We start from the raw sequence: 24,163 nt of genomic DNA, 5'->3' as shown, positions 1-24,163 counted from the left end.
TCAGAATTCTTCCTCTGCATATAAAGCATGTGATTTCTTCAGTTTCTTTAGTTTTTCAATGGCAGACGTTATCAAAATCTCTCCATGAACCTTATTGTCTCTTGTTCGCACATTGACAGCATTATTTGCTTTTTCCTTTTCTCCAACCACTGCAAGAAGAATATTGCAGAAAGACATTAATGGATTTGCAGCAAGCTTGTAACTTTTGAAGAGTAAATAACTACTAGAGAAAAATTCACTGGGACCAATGCTGGTCACCACTCCAGCCCCATATCTTAGTCCTTTCCACACATTCAAGAAGGTATGCCCTATCATTTAAACATAAAACTATTTTAAAGTCATACCTATTCCTTTACTCTTTTTAAAAAAAAAAAAATATGTGAAAAGAAACTAATTTGCTAAAATTAATTTGCAAATTAACTCTTTAACTAATTTGCTAAAATCTGTTTAATCTCCTGCTTACATTATGAAATTTAAAATAAAATCAAACTCTATGCCAGCATTTGAAGTTTATAACGAAAATTTAAAAAAGAAAACACTTTTACAATGATCAGAAACCTAAATACACAATTACCTAAAATAAAATTATACTGTGAAAGCTGTGCATTTCTTATTTTCTTGTTTAATGTGCAGCTGTGATCTAGATCAACATCAGCCATAAATCCTGCTTCAAAAAATTCACGGCAAACCTAAAAGAAAGTTAAAGTTTCATTAATATTACTATATTACTATATTATATAATATTATATATATATTTCAGAGATCATGACGCTGATTCTGCAAAGCATTTAAGTATGCATAAATATGCTCTTACGAAGAGTTCCATTGAAATCATAGAGACTATTCACTTGAGAAAATTATACAAATCTTATGTACTTGGCAGGATTGGGGCAAATTTATTCTGTTAGCTTAACAGACAACTTTATAATAAAACACGGATTACAATATACAAGATGGCTACTCTAGGGCTATGTTATTTTTTCTTAAATTAGAGAATTCCTGAAGCCTAAGCAGCAAGAAAGCCCCAAAGAACGTTATTTTTTTAGGAATTACATGTCCCCTTAGATTCATGACAATTTTAGAAAGCAATAAAGACTACGACAATAATGCTTTCATCTCTGCCAAGCATGTCTATATTTCCTAAGGGTTACATGTTTGTTCTAGGATGGAATTATAGGTTATCCAATAGCTGATAAAATAAAATTTATTTCTATTTTTTAAAGGAAGTCTATTCTTACCTGCTGAGCATATTTTTCACAAGTAGGCCCCACAGGGACAACCATGACCTGGCGAGGAGAGAGCCAGAAAGGCCTAGCAAATATAACAAAAATAAAAATTATATAAAAAAATATGTTGTATATACACATACACGAAACACACACCTTCCATTCATGCCAGTGTTTATATGCCCTAAGAATAGCTGAATAATTTTCAAAAATATTTAATTTTAAAATTTAATTAGACATCTAGGCTAAGGCATGATCTTTATCCTGCCCAATTCACCTAGAAGCCCCTGGGAGGCTGCGAGAAGGTTTCAGGAGGTCTGCCAAGCAGGGCCAGAGTTAGACTCGCTGGGGCCCAGTGCAGAAAGCCAAAGCCCCACCGCATGCGACTGAAGCCCAGGGCCCCAATCCCCACTACTTGGGGCTGAAGCCAAAGCCTGAGCAATTGCCCTGATTGCTACCCCGTAAGGCGAGCCCTGGCTTACATATGCAGAAAAACAGTTGTTGTGGCACAGCATTTTTATAGCATGTTGGCGGGGCCCCAGAAAGAAAAAGGTTGAGAACCCTGACCTAGAACATAATATATTAATGAATAATTTTGGACCTGGGTTAAATAAACAGAAGCCCTGAAATTGACTGTTAAAACTAAAATAATGTCATGAATTCAATCCACCTCTGTTGTGGCTAATTGTCTCCAAACAAACAGTGGATGATCTTTGGACACTACAGAATATTATATGCACCGCTGTTCCTTAGAACAATAGAAAAAAATATGGAAAGGGATTACTAGTTTAAGTTTAAATTTACTTTCGTGTTAATGTTGTTAAAAAAGAGAAAACGTTACCGTATAATCAACATTTTCAGGTTGCTTTGGAGTCAATTCATATTACGGTGTAAAGGGAAATCACTTGCAGGTATCATTCTCTGAAGGAAATATTCTAGTGACACCACCACCCTTGGGTTTTGCACTTCTGCTTGTGACTTCAGTACCCAACTAGCTTAGATAAAAGTCTGGAATCCCTTGAATGAGCTCGGGATACAAACCCACAGGGCATGAAGATATATACACAACTTTGATCTCTTGTTCCTTTCCAAATTACACATTTGGTTTCATAACTAGACTGCATTTTAATTTTTCCACACGAGCCATTTTCCTTTATTTTATACTTTTAAAATAATAGGTGGACTGTATGTTCATGAGTGAGATCTGTTCCCTTTCTGCCCCCCTCCATTCAATGGTACTTCTTTATCACCAATTCATGAAGAAGTTATCTTTCAGATATTAATCATGAATAAGGGAGCAGCTTTCACTATTTATATATGTTAAGACTCTCTAATTTATGGATCTATATATGTACAACAGTCATATAAGTATAAAAAATGAATCTGCAAGCTAAATAATGAAGGGTGAATAAAATGTATTCTGCAAACGTTTCAACTGCCATATTAATAATATGGTCTTACTGTACTAGTTTTATTATAATCTTGTAAAACTGAATTTCTAATCTTTTATCTTAGTCTATAATTATGTTGTTTGAGTTTGTCTACTGTATACAGAAGTCTTAATATTTTAAATATGAACCATTATATTAATGATTTTATGGCACTCAGGCCTCAGTGAGACATTCCACCTTTTGGTTGTTTTGCCTGTGCTACTTTTGCTAAGAGTCTTGGTGAATTATTTGCATTATGATGTGTTGGCTATTAGGAAGTTTCTGTATTTTCTAGCTACGTTCCTAATTGTTTCTTAGTACTGTACATGTGTCACATACCATTTTCCTCCATAATTTTCTGCTAGAATAGCTATCATTCTCTCCACTGAGCCCAAAATAGCTCTATGAATGATCACTGGCCTTTTCTTATCATCACTATCCTTACTGCAAAGAAAGAAAAACAGAAAGAAAGAAGATTAAGACATTTACCTTAATCAGCGCACATTTAAGCTTACTGTCATTTTTCCATCTTCTACTTTGCTTTTTATATAAATAAAATATTAAATATTAGCAAGTTATTAATTGCATGAAATCCAACAGCTTTCACTCCTAATTTACTGTGACATACTGACATTCATAAAATAATTGATAGTCAAAGCAGTTTGAAATAATCCTGCCTACATATAATGAGAAATGGACACAAAAGAAAACCCTGGTTTTGTAAACCACTGTGCACTTGGATTCAGATTCCAACTCTATGACTCAGGTCCACATCTATATATCTTAATCTCTGATATACTTCTTTCCACTCATTTTTACTGACATTTACATTAACATATAATCTTCATTAGGATCTCCCCTATTCCTACTGCTTATTTCCCATCTGAAACTTCAATCCTTTGGTTTCTGTGATGATTATCATGCTGTGAAAAATAAACAATTGGGATTTCAGATGACAAATAAGTAGCAAGAGCAGATCAAATCCAAAACAAAGATCCTGCTTTTTTATTAAAAAAAAGTCAGGGGAGAGAAATTACAATCAAATGTGGCAAACCAGGAAAAAAAACAGAAAACTAATGGAAGTACTTGTCCAAGGACAACATGACTGTCACAAATTTGTTTATTCAACAAGAAAGTGTTCTTCTCTCAAGTTGGAAACCAAAAATGGTATTTCCCTTCTCCAAAAGAATTGTTCATGTATGATTTATGCTCCTCCATCAAGGATAACCCAGCTGATCTGATCTTTACTTTAAAATTGTTACTGTGTCAAGAATGCAATCCTGCAAGGTGCTGATAGTTTAATGTGTAAACTTAATGTGTTAACTTAATGTGTTCAGTGGAGGCATCAGACTATAGTGATTGATTAGTGTGTCTGTCCCAAATAAGGGAAAGGCTACCTAAGGTCAGATGTACTCAGTTCTCTTCAGGAAGAGCAGACCAGACAGACAAGTTATCAATTTTTTCTGCTCATTTACATTTACAATGAAACTGAGCAGTTGAACACACTACTAAATTAGGGGGGAAATTCTCAGCTCAGGGCCCAGTCCAAGTACTTATTTCCACTGCTGGGGATCTCTTGTCCCACTAGTGCACCTAGGCATTTAGTGGTAGGTCAGCAGCTTGTCCAGAGGCCAGTAAATAATTAAACTGCTTTTGGTTAACTCATTTTTAATGGGAGCTACAAACAGTGAAAGTAAAAAAATTATCTGTCATATAGTTGACAGATTAAGAATTCAAGCACTTACCCAACATAAGTAAGGTTAAATCTGATTGGTAGCTGGAAGTCAAGTTGGATGGTAGCACACTGATGGTACCTGCCAATAGCATCTTTGATTTTAATATCAATCTGCAAAGGAAATGCCTTAGTTACTATATACTGTTTTTTTGGTTACTCTATTATGCACCCACAAAGCTGCATTAGAGCTTCATTGCAGATGAATTTACTAACCTTAGGACCATAAAATGCTCCATCTCCTGGATTCAACTTCCACGGCTCTCCAAAGTCATTCAAACTGTTTTGTAACTGCTAATTATAAAAATCATAAAGATGAAGTTTAAACATTACAGTTTTTTTTTAAATTGTATTTCTTTAACACAGTCCTACCAAAGCTGCCCATGAAGGGGAAAGTGAGGGAAAGAACTGTACTTCAAAGATTAAGTCATACAAACTAAGAAAATGGGTAGGACTGACTCAAATATCTTAGCAATATAAAGAGTTTTGAAGTAATACAGCTAAAAAACCATACCGTATATACTCGATCATAAGCCGGTTCGTTTATAAGCTAACCCCCCCCTCCCCAAGATGGATAAGTAAAAAGGAAATTTTTTTATAACCCGTACATAAGCTGACCCTATAATTCAGGGGGCAGCAAACTTTGGCTCCCGGGCCATCAGGATAAGCCGCTGGTGGGCCGAGATGGTTTGTTTACCTCGAGCGTCCGCAGGCACAGAGGTAAACCTAAGTAAACAAAGTGTTCCAGCACGCCAGCTGCTTACCCTGATGGGCCAGGACAGCAACTTTTGGGGGGGGGGGGGGGGAGAAGCTGGGAGTCAGGGGAGTAACCCCTGTGACCACCCCGCACGTGACCCCACCCCTAGCCTGGGACCCCCACACTCTCCCCATCCCAGCCCTTCCCACATTATATGGGGAGGATGTCTCTGATCTGGCGGGAGCTGCTCCAGCAGGCTGGGCGGTGCGGCCACAGCCTGCTCCGGGAGTGGGGCCTAGTGGCACGGCTGCAGCCTGCCAGCCCCGGAGCTGCAGCTGCTTTAGAGGCTGGGGGGAGACCAGCGTGGCCAGAAGTGGAGAGACTCTGGCCCCGCCTCTTCCCTTCTGGCTCTGCTGGCTGTGCTGCCTCTCCTTGCTCCCTCTGTTGGGGGGAGGGGCTGTGTCCCACCTCTCCCTCTCTATACCCGTTCATAAGCCGACCCCCTTCTCTGGTCCTTCCCTTTTTTACTAAAAAAATCTGGCTTATGAACGAGTATATATGGTAATTACTTTAAATCCTGGCTTTTGTATCTATAGAGTGAGTGGAGATTAACAAAAAGAAATTTCTGTTAGAAAGTCAGTTCAAGCTATGGGTATGTATAAGAAACTATATGAATCAGGAGATTTATTGTGTCAGTGTTTCACATCTCTCAGCAAGCATATCTATCAAGTACAGATTTTAGAGCCCAGTCCTACCAAAAAACAAAAACAAAAAACCAAACCCTCCTATTTGTGTAAGTAATCTCACTCACTTCAGCATGACTGAAGGTTTGCAAGACTGGACGTTAGACAGTTGCATGTTTCATAGATTGCAGGGCCAGGCAGGACCATTGTGATCATCTAGTCTGACCTCCTGTATAATACAAGCCATAGAACTTCCCCTGAAATAATTCTTAGAGCATATATTTTAGAAAAACCATCCAATCTTGATTTCAAAATTGGCAGTGGAAAATCCACCATGACCCTTCATAAATTCTTCCAATGCTTAAATTACTCACTTTAAAAAATATTATGCTTTATTTCCAGCCTGAATTTATCTAGCTTCAACTTCCAGCCATTAGATCGTGTTATACGTTTCTCTGCTAGACTGAAGAACACGTTATTTAACGTTTTCCCCATGTAGATACTTGAAGACTGTAACCAGGTCATTCCTTAAACTCCTCTTCAAACTAAATAGATTGAGCTCCTTGAGTCTCTAAATCAGTGGTGGGCAACCTTCGGCCCACAGGCCGCAAGTTGCCCACCACTGCTCTAAAGCATGTTCTCTAATCCTTTAAATGTTTTTATGGCTGTTCGCTGAACGCTCTCCAATTTTTCATTATCTTCCTTAAATTGTGGGCACCACACAGGACACAGTATCCCAGCAGTAGTCACACCAGTGCTAAAGATAGAGGCAAAACAACCTCTCTACTCCTACTCGAGATTCCTCTGTTTATGCATCCTAGGATGACATTAACTCTTTTGGGAAATCATGTTCAGCTGATTATCCACCATGACCTCCAAATCTTTTTCAGAGTCACTGCTTCCTAGGAAAGAGTCCCATATCCTGTAAGTATGGCCTACATTCTTTGTTCTGAGATGGATACATTTACCCATCTTAAAATGCATTAAATTTCTGTGAATGGAAGTATTAAGTACCATCCTGCGTTACCTTTTCTGCGTGGTCCCAGATCTCTACTTCTCCTAGGAAGTTTTCAGGTCTTGTAGAAAGATGCAATTGAAAGGTAAAACCAAACACTGCATAAACTGTCTTCAAAAAGTTCAGACAGCCTTTCATTTCTTCCTCAATCTGAAATTTAAGCAACACAAATCAACTGACAAACAGAACATCAAAATGCTGCCATGGAGAACTGGTTGATCATTACTATTGTTTTATCACTGTAATCAGGCTTGCTTTATTTTTTCTGAATCAGAAGCATGTTTTGTAGGCCTGGGATTTTGAGGCCAGGTTCTACCACTCTCTCTCACACAGTGTATTAATTTACTCCCCACTGAAATCTTTGGGATCACTCATGGAATAAAATACTACTCAGCATAGTTAAGTGGAGAACATCGCCATGATATACCACTTTTTTAATTGGTATACCACTTTTCATGATATATCACTTTTTTCCTTGTTATTTGATCTCTTGGGACCAGGGCCGGCTCTGGCTTTTTTGCCGCCCCAGGCAAAAAAGCCTCCGGCCGCCGCCCCCCCCCCGCCCCCCCCGGGGCAGGGCGCCGGGGGGGGAGGGCGGCGAGCCCCGCTCTCCCCCCGGCGGCCGGGGGGAGGGCGCCGGAGGGGAGGGCGGCCGGAGCCCTGGGAGGAGGGCAGCGAGCCCCGGCGGGGGCTCGGCTCTCCCCCCGCCCCCGGTGGGGGCAGGGCGGCGAGCCCCGGTGGCCAGAGCGCAGGGCGGCGAGCCCCGGCAGGGGCTCGCCGCTCTCACCCCGGCAGCCGGGGGGAGGGCGCGGGGGGGGGGAGGGCGGCCAGAGCGCCGGGGGGAGGGCGGCGAGCCCGGCTGTGGCCCCGCTCTCCCCGGCGGCCCGAGCGCCGCCCCCCTCCAGGTGCCGCCCCAAGCACCAGCTTGGTTGTCTGGTGCCTGGAGCCGGCCCTGCTTGGGACTCTGTCATTATTGCTTCAATATCCTTGTGTCAAGATACGTAAAAGTAAGATCCTGTATAGGATTTTTTCCTGTAGATATACAACTCCAGGTAGGCCTACTCAATAACCCACAGTCAGTAACATCTCAAATACTTATTGTTCTCCTTTGCAAATAAACAACATTTATGCCCTAAAAGGAAAACTTAATAAAACATCAGGGCATTATGCTGTTGGCAATTTCTGATGTAGACACTAAGCAGGATAGGGTACTGACTTAAGCAATTATATAGAAATCTAAGACATACTGAATCCCAAATGAATTAGAAGGAAGCAACCTAGCAATAGGGATGAAATAAAAGCAACAAATGTTGCACTTAAGCTACACCATAACATGCCAAGAGAAGATAAAGGCTGAAAAGTTCTTCACCTGTTCCATTGTGCAAAAGATGTGTGCATCATCCTGTTGGAAACGCCTGACTCGAGTCAAACCACTCAAAGTCCCCGAGAGTTCATTTCTATGAAGAACCCCAAAGTCTGCAAGTCTAATAGGCATTTCCCTCCATGAGCGCGGGCGATGAGCGAACATCAAGCTAGAAGAGACAAAGTATAGTTAGGCAGGAAAACTTATACCCAACAGTCTTTGGCTTCTTTTACATGCTAATATTCTTCCACAAGGCCCAAGATAAAAGATTCATTTTGAACTAAATCAGCTTAGGCCAGTCAAAGAAAAAACAAGATAAATATGTTATCAGTTACGTAACACTTTTCAAGAATCTACCAATTAATTCTCTCCACACCCCTGAAAGGTAGGCAAGTATAGCAACCATTATACAGATAGTGAAAATGAGCCACAGAAAAAAGTGACTTGACAAAGACCACAGAGCCAAGTCTCTGTTGGAGCTGAAGTTAAACTCAGTGGTTTCCTGCACCCTGTCCTACTCTCTAGCCATGAGATCATCCCATCCATATCCAATGTAAATTTTAAACAAACTGCAAAAAAACCCAAGAGTTGCAAATTATATCTTTCCCCCCCCCCCCTAAACATGTATTTAATAAACAGGAGCAGAACTGTACTCAAGCTCTCTAAAGATACCTTGGGACAGGCGCTGAGGACAGCTGATTGCCCTATAAGGGTTGTCTACTGTATAGGTTTTACTATATATTAACTTCAGTGCATTACTATATTAATTTCCCTGAACCTCAAAACATTACTTCACAAGTAGGAAAATAGGAAAGATAATACAAACCAATGTCCTGGACAGTTCATGGGCTTAAGGGCAAATGTTTCCTTCTCAACATCAAATGAGAACATGTTTTCACTGTAGTGCTGCCAGTGACCTGATGCTTCCCAGAGTTTACTGTTGTAGATGTTAGGTGATACTACTTCAGTAAAATTACGCCTGTGATATTCCTCCTAGAAAATAAATCCAAAAGGTGATGCAGCAAAAAAAAAAAAAAAAAAAAAAATTACAGAGAGTGTGTTTTACATATAGTAAAAGCCTGATCCTGCAATCCTTAATTACAATAGATCTTTATTGAAGATAAAATTCTTCCTGCAGTTACCCTATACAACCTCACTAAAGTTTCAGTATATCTGTACACAACTATATACCCAGAGCACACATTTTTTTGTGTGGGAGTGCCTTAATGCAATAGTTGGATCAATAAGAATCATAGAAATGTAGGGCTGGAAGGGACCCCAAAAATGTGTCATTTGAGTTAAGGCCAGTCTGAAAAAAGCAACACATCTTCAAGAGAAAGGAAAGATGTTTAATTATGTTGATTAGAAATTTTAAGACATGCCCACTTACTCGTATAAAATCCATGAGTGTATTATAAAGAAAGGCACCTTTGGGGAGGAAAAAACAGTTTCCTGGACTCAGATCATGGAAGAAGAAAAGTTCTTGCTCCTGTACAAATAAATGTAGAATTCAGTAAGCCCACTTAAATTGTATCCATGAATGTTTTTTCCAGTTCAAATCACTATTTTTAAATTGAGAGTGTTAAGACTCCTTGTTAGAGACAGTGAATGATATTTTTAGAATGTAGCAATAAGAACTTCAGAAGAGAACAAGATTTAAAATGTTGAGAAAATAATTTACCAGTAATTCTGATTTTCAGAAGGCATGTGACTAGAGACCCATCTCCAAACGTGTAACTGACTAATCTCACATTTCCTCAAAATTCTGAGCCCTTAAAACAGTCTCACCAGTAGGTTCAACCCTCCTACCCACTAGTGCAGGAAAAAAGTCGTTTGGCAGGCACACACCACTCACTGGTGAGATGGTTTAATGGCTCAGGGTTTTGAGCAAGTAGAAAGTTTGTCAAAACCCTGTGCTAAGAATGTGGGCATAAGAGTGGGGATCTAGTACTGTACGTTTTTCTTTGAAGAACCTCTCTTAGTATCCTATGTATCATGTTACACCAGTTCATCTATTTTTAACTGGGAAAGAAACTAATGTAAATACATATTGAACAAAAAAATCATACTTCATATTAAGATTCAGTTTATAAAGGGTTAATAAGTGACCAAGGTGTTGTAATGCATGGTTACTTTATTGTTATAGAGTCAATATGTGGCTCATATAGTTATAACAACTTCTACTGATGTGCTTATAACCATCTGTAACACACATAGGACTCATGCCTGGAACATACTTACGACATCTACTGATCTTTTAACCCCTTTAAACCTTTATAAATGGAATCCTAATATGAAATGTGATCAAACACAGATCATGTTTATTATCTGTACAATTCTCACTGGTGTATTAGGGTTCCTAACATAGCTAGTCAGGTCCGCCCCTGGAGTTTACAGGCTAGAATTTAGGCAAGGTTGAGTACAAACAAGAAAGAGAGAGAGAGAGCGCGAGCGAGCTTGGGCAAGGTATATATAGGCATAAATAGGATTTATGGAGACTCAGTGCGTGTATACTTCTCAGTAAACAAGTTTCAGTTTAATATATTAATGAGTTCAATTATTCGTAGCACATATGTGCATCTAAGTCATCAAATAGTTGCTTCACACTTTATTTTCTGATTTATATTTTAGGTATTAGGAGATTAATCTGTCATCTGGGAGATTCAGAGAACAGGACTCTTGTCAGTTTTAATCCCATGCTGATTCAGAAAGAAAGCAGGCAACAGAAAACTGGAGGGATGATATGGCAAGAGAAGGAATGATTTCTGAAATTAAAATAATTATGTATGTATAGCCTAGCTAGAAGGCAACCATAGGTGGGTATGTGGGGAGGGGACAGAGGAGGGTTTGAACACTAAGGAGAAAGAACAATTATTTAGGGTGGTCCAAGGGAGAATAAATAGGAGTAACAGGATTAAATTAAGCAAAGGAAGATTTAAGATGAATGTCAGGAAACAAAAAACAACAAGACCCATTAGACCATGGATTAGTTATAAAGGAAGTAGTGGAAGAAAATCACCATTAGAAACCCATATGGAACAGAGGGATAGACTAAGTGGCCTGACTAGTCATCTCTAATTCCTATGTTTTTATGATGAAGAATGCATAATATCTGCAATGGCAAAGTCAGTCTCTTAGTTTTGTTAATGGGTCACCCAATTAATTTTAGCCATCATTTGGGGGTGGCTAATAGTACTCAGTTTTCAGAGGGTCTTTTGGGGAGAAAGAAATATATTTTGGATCACTACCAGGACAATGCCCTTTAAGAGTAATAAAAATATCAACAGTACCTACTTTTCCAATTTTCCTATGATCCCGATTTCTGGCTTCCTCTTGGAATTTTTCCCATTCCTTCATCATTTTGTTATCAGGGAAGGATATTCCATAGATTCTCTGCAATGTTTCCATGTCAGCCTTTCCCTCCCAATATGTAGAAGAATTCTGATGTTAAAAAAAAACAACATTTTTTAAAAACAGTATTATACAAACAGCTGCAGGGGAAGAATAAATGATAATGCAATCCAATTACCATATCTCACTGCTTCTTGGGAAAAGAATTGTCAAGTCATCCAATATTGGTTTAAAAGACAAAGATACTTGCAGTTAAATGTATGCACTGCTTTTTTGTTGGGATAGTAACACAGCATGCATAAAAATAAATAATTGTTCTAATCATGTATTTGTTGTACTTGGCCACGTTATTTTAACTTGTATCATGTCATTACATTACAGATGAATGTAAAGCAACATGCTGTAACTTCACAACATGATGCAGTAAGACAGTAGAAAACAGAAGAAAACATAATAACAACTCGTTTTCACAGTCAAATACTGATACTGTTTTGAGGATTGAACACTTAATCTGAATATTTAAATACAACAACAAAGATCTCAAGCACAAAGTTAACTGAACAAAAGGATGCTGAATGTTCAAAGGAGATCAAGGACTCTGACCACCCAACCAAATTAACCAATTAATGGTTGCCAGTAACTTATATTACCTAATTACCAGAAGCATCTGCACAAGTTAATTCTGGTTCTTTTGTGCAGAATGTCACTTTAAAGAAGCAGTACTTTCAGGTACAGAAAGCTAAGCCAGCATTAGCAGTTATGTAAGCCCCATGCTTTGAGGGGCCTGGAAACATGAATGATTCTCAGTTTTCATTTACAAAAATAAATTTCTAGACTGTCTCCTTGAAAAGATAGCCTTGAAAACAAACAGATATCAACAGATGCTGGTCACTGATTTTTTCCTACAGGTTACACATTATTTACAGTCCCCTTCAAGCCACCCAGGGCAAGCATTCCAGGTTTGGAAAAAATATAACTATAGGTCCTGTGGTCACCCACTCTACAGGGATCTTGTGGTGTGCAAAGGAGACAAGCTCAGTGTGCTCACTGGGGGCTTGACAGAGGGTGTGGGGACAACATGTGGTAGCAGACCGGGGTGGCCTTGAGATGCACATGTGTCAGTTTCATCGGCTCAGCTGGCCAGCAGTTGGCCAAGTTAATGGGATCTAAAAATAAAGAAAAGACAGAGCAAAACATTGTTTTCTGTACCAATAAACATGGATGTTTTCTTACTTTGCGAACAAATGGCTACACTAAAAATCTATAAAAATGAGTTGATCCTGTTCATTTACACCACTACAGAGTTGAGTGCAATCAGGATGGACAAGAGTCAGTTAATTTTTGGGGGGCAGGGAGGACAGAAGGAGGGTAATCAGTAATTTTATTTGAGGGTGAGCATAGGGGGGAACATTAAGGATGGCTTTGATGGTGTGACAATCAAGAAAAAAAAAAAAAAAAAGGACATAGTAGACCCCAGTCTATGGCATTTCGGGGGGTGGGGGGGAACAAAAACCCTCTAATACACACATCAGTATAATTCAATCTTGCCCCTGCTCTAGTTACTTTGAAAGCTTATAAATTTTTACTCTTACCTTAAAAATCTTTAAGGCTTTAATTTTTCCAGTGTGTCTCACATGTGGGCCCCTGCAGAGATCAATCAATGGACCACACCTACAACAAAATAATTCTGACATAAACCATTTTACTCCTAACATTTTACAACTCTTTAAAATATAGTCAGTAATAATGTACAAGAAAAGTTATAGTGGCTAGCACACATCTACTAAGACAATAATTATACGTAAGTGCTCAGAAATTTATGAGGTGTGTTTTACATGCAATTGTGCAGCATGAATTTCTCAGTAATTTCTCTAGTCTCAGAAATATACTAGGACCCAGTACTGTAAAGTGCTCCGCCTCTGCCTCCTCCACCCACGAGCACGCCGCTCAGCTCCGCTTCTCCTCCCTCCCAGGCTTGCCGCACCAAACAGCTGATTGGCGCAGCAAGCCTGGGAGGGAGGAGAAGCAGAGCTGTGGCGCGTTGGTGGGAGGAGGCAGAGCGGAGGTGAGCTGGGGGGGGGGGGGGGAGGCCCGGGGAGGGCCACAGCAAGTAATGAGAGCTGACTCTTGGGCAATACTCAGCACCTACCCTCAACTACCTAATGATGCCATCTAGGACAGTGGTTCTAAACCAGGGGTACACGCACCCCTGGGGGTACGCAGAGATCTTCCAGGGGGTACATCAGCTCATCTAGATATTTGCCTCGTTTTACAACAGGCTACCTAAAAAGCAGTAGTGAAGTCAGTACAAACTAAAATTTCATACAATCACTTGTACTTACATTTTAGTGTATAGTACAATATTTATATTCCAATTGATTTATTTTTACAATTATACGGTAAAAATGAGAAAGTAAGCAATTTCTCAGTAATAGTGTGCTGTGAAACTTGTATTTTTATGTCTGATTTTGTAAGCAAGTAGTTTTTAAGTGAGGTGAAACTTGGGGGTACACAAGACCAATCAGACTCCTGAAAGGGGTACAGTAGTCTGGAAAGGTTGAGCGCCACTGATCTAGGACATCCTGTGGCCTATAAACTCTCCCACAAAAGCTGGTCAGGAAGTTTTCATCTAAACAAAATGGACAAAAAAAGGTTTTGCCATTTTCCAACCAACTTTGCCTTCCACAACCCCAACTGGACAGGATTCACATCCAACACCATGCTAATAGTTAATGTTACTGCTAGTGGGTTCAAATTCTACTTGTGACTATTTGTTTTATTCTTCTCCCTCAGATGGGAGGCAATTACTACAAGGGTGGGCATGCTCCCTTTGTCTACCAATGAAGACAGGAGGTAATTTTGAGAAGCATGTGTCATCCCCCTGAAGACAAGATGCAATTATGCACAAACACCAATTGCAAATCTAGGCCTCAATCTTGCATATGTGCTTAAACTTTAAGCATTGACTTCAGTGGGACTATTCATGTGCTTAAAGTTAAATATGTGCACAAGTATCTGTAGGATCAGAGCCCTAGTTAAAAAAAGGGAACCTTCACGAAGTCTGGGATGTTAGTTTAATAAATGTAGAGAAAATAATTTCTTCCTTCAATTTCGATGAAGTCTGCCCAAATTTCTACTGTCTGATTATAAAACTACAGTGTATAGTTTTTTAAGCAATGAAATAATATATGTATTCTTGTATATTTTTACCTGTACACTGTGGTAGTCGGCGTGTTAACTTTCTCATTCAGGATACGACATTTAAACTTATTATACTATATGGGGGAGAAAAAACAGATATCTGGAACTAGAACTTCATTAACATCAACAACTACAATGACATTCTGGTATAATGGTAGCACTCATATTTGTGTCATTAGAAGGCACTAAAACTACTAAAGCAGTGGTTCTCAAACTTTTGTACTGGTGACCCCTTTCACATAGCAAGCCCCTGAGTGTGACCCCCCCTTATAAATTAAAAACACTTTAATATATTTCACACCATTATAAATGCTGGAGGCAAAGCGGGGTTTTGGGTGGTGGCTGACAGCTTGCAACCCCCCATGTAATAACCTCGTGACCCCCAGTTTGAGAACCCCTGTACTGAAGAGTGACATAATCACACATAGCAGAGAAAGCCTGACATTCCTTCCAAAAGAAGACAGTGTTATAAAACATACAGGGAAGACAGGACAATCAGACAGATATAGCTAATCTGTCTGGGTGTATGCTGATTATAGCATCTTTCCATCAAGTACCTCAAAGTGCTTTTACAAAATATTAAAAACATAATACACCTCTACCCTGATATAATGCGGCCTGATATAACGTGAATTCGGATAGAACGCGGTAAAGCAGTGCTCCAGGGGACGGGGCTGCTTTACCTTGTTATATCCAAATTTGTGTTACCGCAAGCGGTTCCTCTGCGCCCGCCCATTACTTGCTGCAGCCCTCCCTGGGCCCCCCCCCAACCCCAGCTCACCTCCGCTCCGCCTCCTCCCACCAGCGCGCCGTAGCTCTGCTTCTCCTCCCTCCCAGACTTGCTGCGTCAATCAGCTGTTTGGCACGGCAAGCCTGGGAGGGAGGAGAAGCGGAGCTGAGCGGCGTGCTCGTGGGTGGAGGAGGCAGAGGCGGAGCGGAGGTGAGCTGGGGCAGGGGGACTGCAGCAAGTAAGGGGGGGGAGGCGCAGAGGAACCGCTCCCCGCCCCAGCTCACCTCCACTACGCCTCCTCCTCCTCCTCCCATGAGCACGCCGCTCAGCTCCGCTTCTCCTCCCTCCCAGGCTTGCCGCGCCAAACAGCTGATTGGCGCGGCAAGCCTGGGAGGGAGGGTGAAGAAGCGGACCTGCGGCGCGCTCGTGGGAGGAGGCGGAACGGAGGTGAGCTGGGCGGAGTCCGGGGAGGGTCACAGCAAGTAATGGGGGGTGCAGAGGAACTGCTCCCTACTCCAGCTCATCTCCGCTTCTTCCCCTGAGTGCGCCGCCGCCGCTCCGCTTCTTCCCCCCCCTTCCAGGCTTTGCCGGGCCAAACAGCTGATTGGCGTGGCAAGCCTGGAAGGGAGGGAGAAGCAGAGCGGCGACGGCGCGCTCAGGGAGGAGGCGGAGGCAGAGTGGAGGTGAGCTGGGGCAGGGAGCGGTTCCTCTCCCTACCCCGATATAACACGGTCTCACCTATAACACGGTGAGATTTTTTGGCTCCTGAGGACCGCGTTATATCGGGGTAGAGGTGTACTACCAAGAGACTGGTAATTAATACCCATTGTACAGATGGACAAAGAAAAAGTAGTAAATCATAATATTATCCAAATGAATTAAAATTCTATTTTAAAAATCATTTTTACATGCTCATTTCTCCAAGTCTTATAGTAGCTCCAAAGAATTACCTTAAACATATCTAGTAGTATCTCCTTACTGACTTCTAGTCTTTCAAAAGGCTGCTTCTCTTTTATGATATTTTTACACGTGTTCTCCAATGTAGGGAATTCTGTACTAGATACACCTCTAAACAAAACATTAGAGAAAAGTTACTATACTTTTAATAACAAAAAAGTTTACTATACTAGGACAATTTATTACCCGCAAATGCCATAGGGAAACCATATTCATTTACTTCCTTTTTTGTAAGGAGAGTGGACTCCTTTGATTTAATCACTACAATGGTTCCTTTAGTTTAATACAACTATGCATTCAGGCCCCCCGTCCTGCAAACACTTAGGCACGTGCTTAACTTTATTATTGTTAGAAGTCCCATTGAAATCAATGGGCTACTCGATGTAGTAGTTAAACACATGCATAAGTGTTTGCAGGATTGGGGCCTCAAAAGAATATATACTGTTATATAACTGTCCTATTTATTTTTACTGATCCCATCTTCATGGCACCTGAGTGCATTAGGATAAGTCTACATGGGGATAAAAGTCTCACAGCATGGCCACGGCTGGCGCGGGTCAGCTGGCTCAGGCTGTGGTGCTGAAAAATTGCTGTGTAGATGTCCGTGCTCGGCCTGGAGCCCAAGCTCTGAGACCCTCCCCCTCACAGGGTCCCAGAGCCCAAATGTCTACACTACAATTTCTCAGGCCCAAGAGACCTAAGCACCTGACGTTTATTCAGGCTTAAAAAAAAAAAATAAAAAAAATAAAAAAAAAAAAATCACGCTTAACTCAAAACTCCTGTCAAATACATGGAAGAAGAAGAGTTTTTTCTGTGCAAAAGATTCAACACTATCCCCCTTCCAGATGAGGATTGAGAAAACAGACACTTCAGGAAAGAATAGGGGAGACAACTTGAGATTCATGACATTTCCAAGGTTAAACAAAACAAAGAGAAAAAACATTTAGGCCAACTTTACATATAAGGAGTAGAAAGGCACAAGCAAAAAAAAATTCTTTACTATTGACTTTTAACAACACATGGGCCAGCACTGAAAAGCTACATGTGGCCCAAGTCAGCTGAAGAGACATCCTATTAGCCGATTTCAGGTTCTCAGTTTTGCCTGGCTATATATACACAGCGAAGAGATAGAAAGCAGACGGAACTATATAACTGCAAACAATGATTAGACAAAGGGTAAACACCTAAGTAACTTGGGAGCAGAAGTCCCATTTTCAAACATGATATAAGAGATAAAGTTTAATTGAAAGTCATTGAAGACTTAGGCCCTCAAGGGCCTATCACTTTTGAAAATGGGACTTATGCGCCTAAAGAACGAGGAGTACTTGTGGCACTTTTTGCTGATACAGACTAACACGGCTACCACTCTGAAACCTTATGCGCCTAAGTGACTTAGGCACCTTAGTCAATTTTATCCCAAAGTTCTACTTTCTTCCACAAAACATTCAGTAACTGTAAGTCTTGAGGAGGAGTCTGATAGGAATAAACTTCAGAAATAACTATTTCTTCCAAAAATTGCCATGAAGAGAAGACTAACCTGTCAGTTTTAAATAAATAAAAAAAAAATGGATCCACTTTACTTTCTTTTTAATATGCAGGTAAAAACCTGATTCAGCATAACTAAACCTTAAGTACTGAAGTCAAAACCAAAATGTTTACAGACATCTGTGACATTTTACCTGTCTTCAATGTACATATCATAATAAAATCCATTCTCAATAGGTGGCCCATAGCACAAACAGCCTCCATAAAAACTTTCCATGGCCTCTCCAAGGATGTGAGCACTTGAATGCCAGTAAACCTATAAATGAATAATAAGTCAGAAAAGCAGGTCACAGGACAATGACTTCTTGGTGTTACATAATTTTTAAAAAAGCAGGGCATTTCTATCGAAGAAAAGTGTTGAGATGAAGCCACGATATTTAAATTCTAAGCAGGAAATGCTGTTTCTGTCTTTATTTCTACTGTGTTAGATGATTAATGTAGATTCAAATAATTGTATCTGATAAATGCTGGTTTAACAACGTGATAGTAGTTGTACCATTGTGGCCCTGTTTTATTCTAATTTGCTTAGAGATTAGACCTCTGGTGTGATTCAGCCACAACCAGTGCCAGCTCCAGGCACCAGCGCAGCAAGCAGGTGCTTGGGGCGGCCAACGGAAAGGGGCAGCATGTCCGGCTCTTCGGCAGCAATTCGGCGGAGGGTCCCTCAGTCCCTCTCGGGGGGAAGGACCTGCCGCAGAATTGCCGCCGAAGACTGAAGCGGTGGTGGTAGAGCCGCTTGGGGCAGCAAAAACGCTGGAGCTGGCCCTGGCCACAACAATCTTGTGTTTTGTTCATTTATAAATAGGCTGATTTCTGGCCAGCTAAACTTTAATTTATACCCAAATAATGATCACATACACAGCAGTCTTACTATTATAAATGCCATTATGCGCATTATCTGAGGACATTTGATAGAGACACTTACACAATGACAAGTTTTTTAGCTTTTGAACTGCTTTGAATTTAGGCTTCAATCCTACAAAGACTTATTCACGGACTTACCTTTATGCACTCAGTGCATTGCACTGTGATTAGTCCTATATGGTAATCAATGAGACTATTCACAGTACATAAAGTTAAGCACATTCCTAAATCTTTGCAGAATTGGGGCCCCACAATAACTTAGGCACATAACTTTATGCACACACATAGTTCCACTGCGTGCGATACACACATGCCTGAAGTTACTGAAGTGTTGCAGGCTCAAGCAGACATATTTTATTCATAGATCAAATTCTGTATCAGGATGAGATTTCTGTATAAAGCCTAAGATGCCCCACATGTTAACGCATTTAGGACCTGATCTTTTGAGATGTTGAGCAACCTTAACTACCACTGTTCTCCCAGGGTCAAACCCTTAGATGCTTCATCCACAACATATATTAGAGGCATTTTTAAAATACCAAACTGCTTTTAACTTAACATACAAATCTAGGTAGTTTTTGTTTTGTTTTCAGTCAACTTCTATACATTAGCTAAAAGAGGAGGAAAGAAATGAGTCCAAAAAATGTGTGTTTATCCATAAATTCCCTTTTGAAATAACAGATATATAATATATATGAAATATACCTGGTTAAGTCACAATTATTTGTCACTTGACTAATCATTTAACAATAATTTTGTTGTATACAATATATTGAACTATACCGAGGACTACTAATGTTCAGGATTTTTATTAAAAAAGAAAATCAAGATAATAAAAGGGAGATTTCTTTTCAAGATATTAGTTTCTTTAATCAAGTAAAATCAAGAGACCGTTTACTTACTGCCTGAGCTTCTTCATTATTAAATGTAAGCAGCTCCAGTGAACAATCTCCCTCCAATGGACGATCCAGATCCCACAATTCACCATTCACTGTGGCTATTACTGCATTATCAGCCAGTCCTCGACTAACAAATAAAAGTAATAACATGCGTATCAAAGGCATTTTGGGACAGATTTTTAAAAGGCATTTAGGTGCCCAGGTGTTCCTGAAAATCCTACTAGGCACTTGTCTACATTTTTAGGCACCTGAATAACCTTCAAAATCTGGCCCTTTGGCCTCTATAGACTTTTAAAACATTTTCAAACCCAGTTCACTTTTGAGTTACAGACTGTAAACCCTATGACGACTTACTCTCTCCTGAAGGAAGGATTTGGAGGTTAAGGGAGGATGAGAACTCTGCTTACTGAATAATAATCCCATATTCTATCATTAATTAGGATTGAATTTCAAGTCAGAGTTAATTGCTGACAGTTCCATTGGATTTTAAAGCTAGAAGAAACCATTATGATCATCTTGTCTGACCTCATGTAAAACAAAGGCCAAAGAACCACACCCAGTGATTTCTGCATTAAGTCCAAGACCTGTATCAATGCTTCCACAATGAAAGCAAGGCAAAGCAAATATTAAAAAAAGTCAATCATCCACTCAGTGAACCTATATCATCAACTAGCTCCAAAGGAGGGGGGAGGGGAAAAAATAAACAAAACCACCATTTATTAAAACACATTTACACCTGCAGTTTACCTAATTCCTGCAGCCAACTGATATGGTGTCGTTTGCCAAGATTCCCCTTCAATGACTTTACCATCAGTCAGAATCACTTTTATAGGCTTGCTCTGGTTGGCTGCTCTGTAAGCAAGCAAGGCATCATGCTCTTTTTTCAGTGTTTCATAATGCTTCAGCCTGTCGTCTATGAAGCTTGGCTCACACTGCAGCTGTAAGAATCACACACAGCAGTCACAAAACTATTTTTAAAAGAGAACACAAATGGGAGGTTAATTTACTATATGTTTATACAACATCTGATCTTTGTTGGTGTCTCCAGCTGCTTCTGAAATATAAATAAATACATAAGTACATTCATAAACACTTCCAACCCCCAAAGTGTCAGGTTGTAATAACTATCATGGCCATTTTCAAGTTTGTTACACAGATTAATATTGAAATATTCTAAAATCCAACCCTCACCAAGGCTATCCTGGAGGGGTGGGGGGGTCTCTGTCAGCACCCCCACTAAGCATTCCCCTGTATTTTTGCTCACCAAATACCACTCCCCCACAGTATCACTCACAGCTGCCGAAATCCCCTTGCCACACTTATAGCTGATGAAACCTTTCTGACTCTTGGTAAATATTGACAAGAATATGCACTTCAACCCTTATCTTGAAAATAACAGCTTTGTACATGCTTAACTTTATACACTGTAAGCAATACTACTGAATTCAATGGGACTAGTGCAGCGGTGGGCAAACTTTTTGGCCTGAGGGCCACATCTGGGTGGGGAAATTGTATGCAAGGCTGGGGCAGGGGATTGGGTGTGGGAGGGAGCATGGGGTGCGGGAGGGGGTGTGGTGTGCAGGAAGGGGCTCAGGACAGAGGGTTGGGGTGCAGGAGGGGTGCAGGGTGCGGCCAGGGGCTCAGGACAGGAGGTTGGGGGTGCGGGGTGCAGGAGCGGATCAGGGTGCAGGGTGCAGCCCGGCACCACTTACCTCGAGCGGCTCTGGGGTGGCAGTGGTGCACAGAGGGGCTAAGGCAGGCTCCTTGCCTGCCCTGGCCCCATGCCGCTCCCGGAAATGGCCAGCATGTCCAGCAGTGGCTCCAGGGGGTGGGGTGGGGTGGGGTAGGCAGCTCTGTTGCGCGCTACCCTTGCCTGTGGGTACCACCCCCGAAGCTCCCATTGGATGCGGTTCCCTGTTCCCAGCCAATGTGAGCTGCAGGGGGGGCGGTGCCTGCAGGCGAGGGCAGTGCACGGAGCCTTCTGCCTCCCCCACCCCCAGGAGCCACAGGGACGTGGTGCCAGCTGCTTCCAGGAATGGCGCAGGGCCAGGGCAGGCAGGGAGCCTGCCTTAGCCTCGCTGCGCCACGGGGCTGGCAATCCTGATGGGTGGGATCCAGCCCGCGGGCCGTAGTTTGCCCTCCTCTGGACTAGTGAGTGTGTAAAATTAAGAATGTGTGCAAGTCTTAGCCAGTTGCTAGAATTCTCTCTCCCCTGAGCCAGCACTAGCCGCTGCAGAAGTCATGGAATCCGTGACAGACTCACAGCCTTACTGATGAGGCACAAGGCGTGACAAAGGGGAGGACCAGCTCTGAACCTAGCAAAGACTCTTCTTTTGTGCACTATAAAATATCTGCTTACCTCATTCCTAAGCCCATTCACAACTTCGTTTTCTTTTTTCTTCTCCTTTTTCTTCTTATTTTGGGCAGTCAGGCCTGCATTGGAGGTATTCTTAAAAAAAAAAAAAAAAAAAGTTATACCACTATGTTTACTGGGACAATACATAGCAGGCACTTGATTTAGATAGATATACAGCAATGAAAGAATATTCAGAAAAGGGACATAGTCTGATGATGGGCTAAAGAAGTCATGGGGTGTAGCCTATCAGAAGAAATTGAAAGACATTTTGTAACAAATAAATAAAAACTGTGCCTGTCTATACAATGTTCTGGTTGTATGTCCACTGGCCCAGGAAAATAACAGGCCCAGTGTCCAAGAGATAGAATCTTTCCAAATCCTCTGGAATTTTCTCACTGCTACAACATATCAACAAAATCCTCCCCGGAAAAAGACTGGAGAACAAAAAAGTCTGAAGAGCAACAAAATCAGGCTTTGGTGAGAGAACAAAAGAAACCAGTTCCAAACTCAGACCACACTGAAAACAAGCTGACTATAGAGAGATACTGTGGTCCACAATATAAGGTAATGGACTTACACTCAGGACAAGGGTTTTATTTCCAGTTCTGCTACTGACTTGCTGTGTGACCTTGAGCTAGTAATTTCACCTCCCTGCATCTAGTTTCCCTCCCACCCTCTAGTCTGTTTTAGACTGTAAACCCTGTGGGAATGAGCATAGTCTATTACTACATGTTTGGACAGCAAAGCTCTGATGTCAGCAGAGGCCTCTTGACACTTAATATGATCACTTAATCATAAAGAGAGAAGGATATCAATGAGGTAACTAGGTTGTAACCTATTTAAGGCTCTATATTTCAATTCCATCTGGAAATTCATTGAGAGCTAGTACAGCTATTTGAGCTCCTGTGTAATCTGCTCTCTGCAACAACACAAATGGATTGCTACAGTCTGTCCCTGCTGAAGTTTGAGTGATCATAAAGGATAAGTGCATGAAGAACATGTTTGCAATAACTTAGTCTCAAAATCACAGAAATGTGAATCACTATGGCAAGGTCCTTATCCTAAAGAAGTCACTGACTCCAGTATCACCAATTGGCAACTACTGCTACCTGAGGATGTAGGATCATGCAGGGCAGCTAATAGGACATACAAATTGTGAACCTGAACAAAAGGCAGGTAAACTCTCCTTATGGATGCAGCTTGTATCAACATCTGCCACTTCTTCTAGTACGTTCCTCCAACCTACCAAATAACCCCAATTCTACCTGGATTGAGTAGCAGACAGTTTGCCCTAATCCAGCAAGGCACTACACCAGTTTGCTGAACAATGATACTTAGCACCTGTATAGCACCTCACGTTTTCAAAGCACAGAACAAACCACAAACACTAAGCAAATATTAGTTCATTTAAAAAAAAAAGGAAGAAGTTCCTGGCACCGACCCATGTTCAGTGCAGGTTCAGGGAGCTACTCTCCACCTCCACATAATGGCCACGCCAGCATTTCAGCACTTGTCAAAAGAAAAAGTTGATCTCTTGGGGGGACCTTAAAGTGACCCAAATTAAAACAAGGGAAATTTTAAAGAGTCTTGGGAGACTGCGTGATAGTTACTGGTGTTCATGTCACTGAGCCCCCCCAGCTGCCAGACCGCCCTGCCCCACAGGCCGCCCACGACAGATGGACAACCGCAAGGCCGCCTGCCCCACGGCCGCCCAGCCCAGCCCCATGGGCTGCCCCGCCCCACGGCCGCCAGCCCCATCGGTTCCACGCTCCACATGCGAGGCAGGCCCCTGCCCGGCACCCAGGGCTAAGCACGGGGCAGGCTCGGGGTCTGCCTCTCCCTCCCCGCGCTACCTTGCTGGCTCCTGCGGGGCCCGGCCGCCGCTGCTCCCCGCGGCCCAGCTCAGCTGTCAGGCTGCGCCGAAGGTGCAGGAGCCGGTAGCGCAGCTTCTCGTTCTCCGCCCTCAGCCTGTGCAGCTCCGGGCTGCTGCTTCCCGGGCCGCGCTCCGGCTCCGGCTCCTGCTCCTTCAGGCGGCCGATCTCGGCTGTTAACCAGCGGATCTCCTCCTCCTGCCGGGCCAGGCGCAAGGCGATGGCTTCTGCGGCGGCTGCCAT

At 41.7% G+C, this 24,163-nt stretch overlaps 1 protein-coding gene across 2 annotated transcripts; it reads right to left on the bottom strand.

Moving 5' to 3' along the window:
• Positions 1-24,163, bottom strand: TARS3 (threonyl-tRNA synthetase 3). 2 transcript variants are annotated; one of them, XM_065411650.1, is made up of 19 exons: positions 23,864-24,163; positions 22,053-22,094; positions 20,441-20,631; positions 19,697-19,820; positions 18,065-18,186; positions 16,379-16,496; positions 14,708-14,772; positions 13,090-13,168; positions 11,441-11,587; positions 9,537-9,635; positions 8,973-9,139; positions 8,153-8,315; positions 6,796-6,933; positions 4,605-4,682; positions 4,402-4,502; positions 2,996-3,100; positions 1,239-1,311; positions 575-689; positions 1-149 (listed from the first exon to the last, which is right to left on the bottom strand). In XM_065411650.1, exons 1-19 carry the CDS (start codon positions 24,161-24,163, stop codon positions 1-3), a joined length of 2,376 nt encoding a protein of 791 aa, XP_065267722.1. The 2 variants fall into 2 exon arrangements, with proteins under 2 accessions (XP_065267722.1, XP_065267721.1); XM_065411649.1 differs by having other exon boundaries at positions 22,053-22,142; positions 23,903-24,163.

Source organism: Emys orbicularis, chromosome 10 (assembly GCF_028017835.1).
Source record: "Emys orbicularis isolate rEmyOrb1 chromosome 10, rEmyOrb1.hap1, whole genome shotgun sequence".
In the NCBI taxonomy this organism is placed as follows: domain Eukaryota; kingdom Metazoa; phylum Chordata; order Testudines; family Emydidae; genus Emys; species Emys orbicularis.
Note: the sequence above shows the minus strand (reverse complement) of the source record. Positions and strands in the feature narration are given on the sequence as shown.

What these genes read in the sequence shown, in the direction of transcription:
- TARS3 (XM_065411649.1), bottom strand. Translation starts at nt 24,163, where the DNA reads ATGGCAGCCGCCGCAGAAGCCATCGCCTTGCGCCTGGCCCGGCAGGAG. An exon ending in ATGAACTGTCCAGGACATTG is followed by an intron (nt 8,316 to 8,972) that starts GTTTGTATTATC and finishes TGTCTCTTCTAG; the next exon opens with CTTGATGTTCGCTCATCGCC. An exon ending in ACAGTATAATTTTATTTTAG is followed by an intron (nt 150 to 574) that starts GTAATTGTGTAT and finishes TTCTTCTTGCAG; the next exon opens with TGGTTGGAGAAAAGGAAAAA.